General features: G+C 37.5%; 1 protein-coding gene across 1 annotated transcript in view; it reads left to right on the forward strand.

The window, feature by feature from the left end:
• The window catches only part of LOC133227532 (zona pellucida sperm-binding protein 3 receptor-like), a 63365-nt gene extending 54087 nt beyond the window's left edge, over positions 1 to 9278 (forward strand). The window contains exon 12 of the mRNA XM_061382106.1: positions 7536 to 9278. Coding sequence (XP_061238090.1) covers positions 7536 to 7810 — 275 coding nt within the window. The 3' untranslated portion in view covers positions 7811 to 9278. The remainder of the gene's footprint in view (positions 1 to 7535) is intronic.
• Positions 9279 to 9570: the final 292 nt, after the last annotated feature.

Genomic DNA, 9570 nt, shown 5'->3' on the forward strand with positions numbered 1-9570 from the left:
CAAATAATGAGCAGTCCTGGTTTAGATCAACCTATTGAGAAATCAATATTCAAAATCAGGAATTAACTAAATACACTTGAAAAGAATGATATTCATAATATGACTATGATTCTATTGGGAACATAGGGAATATTTTATTAATAAAAAAACAAAATTAAAAGCATATTTAAAGAAGAATAGGAGGGTGAATAAATAGCATCTTTGGAGGAATCTACCATAATGAATAGAAAAAACAGCTAATATATTAGTTTCTCATGTATAAATAGAGGCTCACAGATGCTTAAAAATCAACCTGTTTTCTAAGTTAGGTTTAAAGTTTCAATGACTGCTATGTTAAAAACAAAAAACTTTTTACCGTCTATAAATCATAAAATGAAAAGTTGTATATCCAAGTTGTCACAAATGTGCTATATCCATATATTTGTAATTGGTGATATTTATGGGTAAATTATAACCTGATATAAATGTCAGGTATTACTATGACATTTTAAGGCTTATTTTGAAAAATTAAGAAGTTTGACAGATACAGAGATAATTCTAGATTTATTTGCAATTAGAGAGCTAGAGTATTTTAGTCTAAATTATTTAAAAAGAAATCTAGTGTGGAAAAGTGTTATCTGAGAGAAAATTACTACAGCTTTAAAAAGTATATTTATTTGATGCATATTAATATATGTACATTTGTGTCTGTGTGTGTATGTATAACTGACTACCTTATACACCTGAAACTAACATTGTAAATCAAATACATTTCAATTAAAGTAAAATAAAATAAATATATATTTATTACATTTCCCTTATGTCAGCTTTTTAGAACATTTCAAATCAGGTATTTTTTTACAGCTTTATTTTTTTATTGACATGCAATAAAATACATACATGTAGAATATGTAAGTCTATCAATTTGACATATGTATGCACTTTTGAAATTATCAGTACAATCAAGATAATGAACATATCAATCTGTCTGAAAAGTTTTCTCATGCTTCTTCCTCAAGCCCTTCCCTCACTGTCCCCAGAAATTCATTGCTCTGCTCACATTGGCTCACATTGGTTCATAGATTGGCTCACATTTTCTAGAATTTTATACAGATGAAATAATATGCTTTTTTATAAGGCTTTTTTCATTCAGCACAATTATTTTCAAATTGATAGATGTGATTATGTACATCAATAATTTATTCCCTTTTATTGCTGAATAGTATTCCATGGTATAAATATCCCATATATGTTCAGCTATTTCCTTACTGAAGGACACATCAAGGGAAAATCTTTCTACTTATTTACATATTTACCATTTCTGATGCTCTTCATCCTTTGTGTAGATACAGATTTCTATCTGGTATCATCTTCCTCTTGCTTGAATTACTTCCACCAATATTTCCTATAATTTAGACATGCTGGTAATGAATTCTTTTAGGTTTAAACGTTTGAAAAAAAATTTAGTTTGCCTTTGTATTTGGAAGATATTTTTTCTGAGTAGAGAATTCTAGATTGTTTTTTTCTTTTGCTATTTTAAAAATATTGCTTCTATTGTCTTCTTTAAAAAAAATACTTATTTATTTGGCTGTATCAGGTCTTAGTTGCAGCAAGTGGGACCTTCGCTGTGGCATGTGGGATCTTTTTGTTGTGGTGGTCAGGTTTCTCTCTGATATTGCATGTGGGCTCCCAAGTGTGCAGGCTCAGTAGTTGTGGGGTGTGTGGGGGGAGCTTACTTGCCCCATTGCACGTGGGATATTAGTTCCCCAAACAGGGATTGAACCTGAGTCCTCTGCATTGAAAGGCAGATTCTTAACCACTGGATCACTGGGGAAGTCCCTATTATCTTTTTTTTTTTCTTTAACTTTTGTTGAAGTATCACTGGTTTTTAGCATTCTATGTTTGATGTATGCAATAGTATATTTCAAATTTAGCATATACTACAGCATGCTCACCACCAGAATTCGAGTTTACACTCATCACCATACAGTTGATCTCTTTCCCAATTTTGCCCTCCCCCCACCTCTTTTCCTCTGGTAGCTACTACTCTGTTCTCTGCATCCACATGTTTGTTTTATTCATATAGTTTGATTGGTTTTTATGTTTTGCATATAAGTGAAACCATACAATACTTTTTATCAACAAGATGTTTGTTGTCAGCCTTGTTCTTTGCTCCTCTGTATTTAGGGTGTCTTTTTTCTTTCAGTTCAGTTCAGCCGCTCAGTCGTGTCTGACTCTTTGCGACCCCATGAATTGCAGCACGCCAGGCCTCCCTGTCCATCACCAACTCCCAGAGTCCAACCAGACTCATGTCCATTGAGTCAGTGATGCCATCCAGCCATCTCATCCTCTGTCGTCCCCTTCTCCTCCTGCCCCCAATCCCTCCCAACATCAGAGTCTTTTCCAATGAATCAGCTCTTCACATGAGGGGGTCAAAGTATTGGAGTTTCAGGCTCAGCATCAGTCCTTTCAATGAACACCCAGGACTGGTCTCCTTTAGGATGGACTGGTTGGACCTCCTTGCAGTCCAAGGGACTCTCAAGAGTCTTCTCCAACACCACAGTTCAAAAGAATCAATTCTTCAGCGCTCAGCTTTCTTCACAGTCCAACTCTCTCATCCATACATGACCACTGGAATTAGAAAGATTAAAAAAAATTTTTTTTATCTTTGATTTTAGGAAATTTGATTATGATATGTTGTATCTTCATTCAGTTTTCTTTTTGTTTGTTGTCACTGGAGTTTATTGAGTTTATTTAATTTTGGTTAATAATTTTCACAAAACTTGATAAATTATAACCATTATTTACTCAAATATTTTCCACCTCTATTCCCTTCTTTCTTTCAGGATCTCTGCTTATGCATATATGAAACCATCTGAAATTGCTTCACAATTGATTGTAGCTCTGATTCTTTTTTCCCCAGTCTTTTGATGTTTGGTATTTCATCTTTTATAATTGTTATGTGTTCAAATTTCTTAATCTTTTCCTTTGGTATGTCTAATATAATGTAAATCTGACTAAATTTTTTTTCTTTTTTTACTTTTAAATACTCATCTGTTAAGTGAGACCTCTCAACTACAAGTTTTTATTTCTATAAGTTTAAGTTGGGTCTTTTAAAATATTTATTTTATTTTATTTATTTATTTTTTTACTTTACAATATTGTATTGGTTTTGCCATACATCAACATGCATCTTCCATGGGTGTACACGTGTTCCCCATCCTGAACCCCCCTCCCACCTCCCTCCTCATACCATCCCTCTGGGTCATCCCAGTGCACCAGCCCCAAGATTCCTGTATCCTACATCGAACCTGGACTGGCGATTCATTTCTTATATGATATTATACGTGTTTTAGTGCCATTCTCCCAAATCATCCCCTGCCTCCCTCTCTCACAGAGTCCAAAAGACTGTTCTATACATCTGTGTCTCTTTTGCTGTCTCACATACAGGGTTGTTGTTACCATCTTTCTAAATTCCATATATATGTGTTAGTATACTGTATTGGTGTTTTTCTTTCTGGCTTACTTCACTCTGTATAATTGGCTCCAGTTTCATCCACCTCATTAGAACTGATTCAAATGTATTCTTTTTAATAGCTGAGTAATACTCCATTGTGTATATGTACCACTGCTTTCTTATCCATTCATCTGCTGATGGACATCTAGGTTGCTTCCATGTCCTGGCTATTATAAACAGTGCTGCGATGAACATTGGGGTACACGTGTCTCTTTCCCTTCTGGTTTCCTCAGTGTGTATGCTCAGCAGTGGGATTGCTGGGTTGTATAGAGGTGGTCTTAAAATATTTTTAATGTCTCCACTTATCATGTTCAATCTCTCATCTATATACTTAAATATATGAAATATAGTTATAATAACCATTTTAGTATCTTTATTTTCTAACTATATCACATGTCACTTTAGGGTTTGTTTCTATTGATTGATTGAGTTTTCTCTTCATTATGTGTTATATTTTCTTTGCCTCTTTGTATTTATAGTAGTTTTAAAGTTGAATACCAGACATTTTGAATGTGATGTTTTGGTGCTGGATATTTTTGAATTTGTTGAAAATATCTTTGAATTTAGTCTGGGATGCAGTTAAATTATTTGGAAGCTGATTATCTTCAGTCTTGCTTTTTAGCTTTGTCTAGAGGGATCAGAGAAGCCCCCTGCACAGACAATATTATTCTGATTATTTTATCAATTCCCCACAAAATATGAGGCTTTGCAGTCTATCTGGTGGTAAAATGAGCTATATTCAGGCCTGAGTGAATATAGATATTGTTTTCTCTGCTTTTTGGGGTTCTTTGTTGGTTATTTGCTTACATGCAGCTGAAACTTAACATGTAGCTGAAAACTTGAAGGGGATCCTTTGAAGATCTGCAATGCTCTGTCTCTGACCAGACATTTTCTCTTCGTCACTCTGCCCTGTGAACACTGACCTCTCTGGACTTTCATCTCTATTTCATTAACTTCTTAATAACCTTCAGGGAGAGGTGGAGTTTCTGCCTTGGTTCTCCCCTCTCTGTGCTGAAGCCTGAAAACTCTCAGACTGTGACCATCAAAGAGCTTTTCTCATTTGCTTCCTCACTACTAGGGACCAATGTCTTCTTACTGCTTGATACTTTATGTCAAAAAACATTATTTCACTTAGTTTGTCTTTCCCCCCTTTGCCCTTTTTAAAATGTTCCAGGCTGAGAGTGAATCCTATCCTTGTTATTCCATCTTGATCAGAAGCAGACATCCAAATAAAGGTTCTAAAGTATTCTTTCTCTTCAATTTTACAACAAAAGAAGAAAAAACCCTGACCTCAGGCAATGACCAAATTTCATCCTGTGTATTACCTCTAAAGCTGATATAAAACTCTGAAAATATTTATTTCTTCATCCTTGACAATAGAGAGAGAGGTATATATAAGTCAATAAAGACTTGCCAAGAGGTATATGTTAATAGGCAGTTCCAATCATTCTGGATGTGGTAACCCCAAGGAAGATCACAAAAAGATGAATTAAGAATTTATTATTGTTCATGAAAAAATGTTGAAAATTAAAATTTTATACAGGCTTCCTTTAGCACCTAAGTTTTCAACATTTTTGTTAAAGAGTAACACACAGAAGAGAGCACAGCAAACACACCCATGTAACCGCTGAGAGGTATCCCCATGGCATTAGCCAGTCGTCAGTCACTTTCCTATCCAAAGGTAAATGTTCGGCTGACTTACAACATATATTTTAGAGCTTTATATAAACAGAATGGTTTGGTGTTTGTACTTTGCTTCTTTTGATCACAAGTTTGTGATATTCATATTCTGGATTGAAGCTCTGGTATGTTTCTTTGTATACCTGTTTATTACTCCTTTGTAACATATATATATATAATTGAGTTATTCATTCTCTTCTTGATGGGCATTTGGATTGTTTCCAGTTTAGAGTTATTAAGAATAATTCTGCTTTTAGTATTCTTGTATGTCTTTGGGTGCACAGATGTATGCCAGATAAACATGCAAGAGTGAAACTGCTATGGCATAAGTATAAATGTTCATAAATAGTAGATAATGTTAAAGTTTTAAAATAGTAGTCTATATGATCTCAGTCCTTTAAATTTATTGAGACTTCTTTTATTGCAAAAGCATGAAGTAATTTTTTGCAAATGTTTAGCATGTACTTGAAAAGTGTATTTTGCAATTTTGGGGTGCAAATTTGAAATTTTTGAATTTGCTAATGGTGCTATTCAAATATGCATCCATTTCCATGCTGACTTCTTGTCAATTTTATCAGTTCCTGAGACAGGTTTGCGTGTCTCCCTGATGATTTTCTTAAACATGAGCATCATTTTTTATTTATCAGAGGTATACTGTTCAACACAAGGGCTGGAGACTGTTAGAATCACAAGTGAAAAGAGAGGTTTTCCTGTTAGGAGTGAGGACCATATTTCATATACATGTGATGGAGGCTATTACCCTGTTTCTCTTGATGGAAAAAGTGTATGCCAAGAAGACGGCACACGGAAGCCTGAAATGCCAGCATGTAAAAAAGTTAAGAATAGTGAGAGAGCTTTTCACAAGTATTCTACAGATTTCTCAAATGGTCCCACTTGGTTCCACAAATGATCATAGTACTTAATACCAGGTGACTTTGGGGTTGTTCTTTTCAGAAATATTGTGCAAAAGTGGTTGCAGATACTATACCTATCACTAGTGCCATGCAAGGAGCTATAGAACAAAGTTTATCAGTTGGAAAACATAAACAAAAAGTCTTAGAAGAAAAGTTTTCTTGCAAGAGAAAATAGCAGAGTTGATAAAATCCCCCTCAAAGTCTCATTTTCTCATTTTTCCTGCATATATACTGTGTAAGCACTGTGCCCGATGTTCCAGTAAAGAGAGACACCATCCTACAAAGCTCTGTATTTATAAGTCAAGAGGGCAAGAAGCATTTATAAACTTCTGTAACAATGGAAGCTCCCACATTGAGGAATTAACTTAGGGGAGCCTTTGATGTCTAGTGACATTTCGTGCTCTAACTCAGCCTTGCTGATCCATCTGATAGTTTAAATGCCAGAAAGCAGAAGAAATGAGTACCTAGGGCTATAAAGATCTGTCTCTAATCAGGTTAAGAAACGAAATGTCATCATTGTGAAAGATTCTTCACACCAACACGATAGAGATTATTGGGTACCATAGTTTGGGTTACTCTGAAAGCCAAGCTTGACAAAATGACTGGAGTACCAGTGGTTCATTTTGGATGCACTCGGCTCCAAAAATGGGAACTAGGATCTTGGGGAGCAGGCGTGCAGGATGACATGGAGACAGGGAAAAAAGGAAAAGATAAGTATCGTAAACAGTAGGTGCTCAGTTCTTTGAGACCACTAAGTATAAGGAATGCCTTTTAAAATTGTCTGTCTGAAGGGTGGGAAACTGAGGTGTTTATCCACTGCTTTCTGTCTCCCATAGTTTAGGGTTGCCCTGAGGGCAGTAACTGCCCCCTCTTCAATTCCAATTATAGTTCTCCAGCTTCAGAGAAGGCCCAAGGCAGGCAAACTGAGATTTACTGTGAATGCTTTCTGTAGAATACCATCCATTATGTCCATGGTACTTTCATGATTTTTCTAACAATTTCATTTAGCTCAGAAAGATTATGAGGCCTGAACAATGAAAAGTACATACCTAAGACCATATGTAGATCAAGGCTGGCAGCGGGTGTAGCAACTAAGAGCAAAGTTTCTGCTGCCTAAAAGGATGTGACACTGAGGAAATTATTTTACAGTTTCTTTGTAGTATCTGATCAGAGTTGTAGTGGGAATTAAATGAGATAAGGCATGTAAAGGATTTAGCACATGACTGACAAAAGGACTTGCTCAACAAATGTTAATTATTACTACTGTAATTTGTATTATTGCTATTATAATACTATTGTATTATGAAAATGAAAGATAATATAGAACAACTTGAAAGACCTGAGTGTAACTTATGAACAGACTTTCTCATCATTCTGATTGTTAAATGCTGTTATATTGCCTTTTATTGAGAAACAGTGTGCTCAAAAATATGTTTCCCTTACAGTTACGTGTTTGAAACCAGAGGTAGAAAATGGAAAGCTGTCCGTGGATAAGGAAAAGTATGTTGCATCTGAGAATGTCACCGTCCAGTGTAACTCTGGGTTTAGTTTGGTCGGTCCCCAGAGTATCACTTGCTCAGAGAATACCACCTGGCACCCAACCGTGCCCACATGTCACTGGGTAAATTGCACCCATGTATGTCCCTGTATGTCCCTTTCAAACCTTAAAAATTATGCCTCCCCCAAAGCACTTATCCCAGCCAGCACAGGTGAAATCTGACTTTGTCAAGCTGTATAAACAACTCACTAAAAGTACCACCACTTTCCACCTTGAAGCACTGTGGTGAGCTGGCAGAGGCAACTTTCCCTGCTAGATTTGGTGGGTTCCCATAGTCCCAGGTATCCTTACCCTTGGCTCTACATTTTATATAATAAATGCTGCTTGCTCCATTCCTTATTGGTCATTAGAATCATTCCTCAGTTATCCTTTCGGGGGTGCTCTAGGTCTCCTTTGCATCTCTGCATCTTTTCTTCTTCACCTCTGCTTGGCTGCTGCTCAGAACAGGTTTGGGCTTGGCCTGAATGGTCACCTTTGCTAGGATGCAATCTTTCTTGATATTCTACTCATCTATCCATCCACCAGACAAGCTTGCATTTGTTAGTAATGCCTCTTAAATCCTCCCGACCCCTTTGCCTCCTCTTTTCTTTAAATCACTTTTAGGAAGTCTGTGAGCAAGTGCACACAGGCAGACACTTCAGGCAGTGTCTCCCAAGCCTGCAGGATATGAAAAACGACCCTAGAGTTGTATAAACTGTCTTTAAGGACCAGACGTTTTTTATTGAAGGATACCCTGGCCAGCTCACCAATTCTTCCAGCCATTTAAGTAGAATATGCACATTTGTGTAGGTCAGGGCTTTGAATTAGGCAGATGCCCTGTACCTTTACTTCCCTCATAGCCTGGTTGGTAAAGACTCTGCCTGCAGTGCAGGAGACCCGGGTTTGATCCCTGGGTCAGGAAGATCCCCCTGGAGAAGGAAATGGCAACCCACTCCAGTATTCTTGCTTGGAGAATCCCATGGACAGAGGAGCCTGGTGGGCTACAGTCCATGGGGTCGCAAGAGTCAGACACGACTTAGCGACTAAACCCCCTCCCCCCCAACCTCCCGTACCTTCAAAAACTGCCTCCTGGACTGGGCCTTTCCCTGACAGCAGCAGCATTCTAGGTGCTTGGCTATCCTCAGCTGCGTGGCCCCCCATGCTCAGTGTGCCCCTCTTCTGCAGGCCTTTGGCAGCGGGAGATCTCCAGGCCCTGGAGCCAGAGCTGATCCCACTCACCTGCAAAGCCTTTAGGGTGGAGGGAAGGTTTTTTGAAAATCATTCTGAGGTGGCAGCTTTAAACTTGTGACAATCAGCCCCCATGTGCACTTGCTGCCTGATAGGAGTTCCTCTTAAACAATTGGAAGGAGAGAGTCAAGTTTAAGAGCATCACTGAGACATTCTCTTAAAAAGAGGAAAGAAAGGGGTTATTTTTGCCTTTAGATCAATGTACAGAGTCTCTGGTCAACAAATGTGCTGTTCCTTAAGCACCATCACTTACTGTAATAAGTGTCTTGGCTTGGAGAGCTGGGATTATGGTGATTGCTACTGAAAATGTGTAATTTTCGATTATCTAGACTTTTCTGATTCAAATATTTAATCTTCTGGACTTGAAGCACTGGTTGATTAAATAAGCATTTTTCAAATATCACATTGTCTCTGTTGTTGTTACTGTGCCATGTCCGTTGTTCCACGCACAGCAAACCAAAGCTTACAAGGAGAACAAATCTCAAATCCACTTCTCTGAAGGCACAGGGCTTGGGTATTTGTGAAATAAAGAACGAAGAAGCTGGGAGGGTATGAGGCACAGGGAGTATGTGGAGTATGGGGAAAGGTGATTGGGAAAAGGCATAGTAATTGTCATTTACACAAGTATACCTAAGCTATGGGCCTCTGCAAGTTCAAAATGTCATCAAATGGACACTGGTGCATGCCCAGTTGGA

Source organism: Bos javanicus, chromosome 16 (assembly GCF_032452875.1).
Source record: "Bos javanicus breed banteng chromosome 16, ARS-OSU_banteng_1.0, whole genome shotgun sequence".
NCBI lineage: Eukaryota > Metazoa > Chordata > Mammalia > Artiodactyla > Bovidae > Bos > Bos javanicus.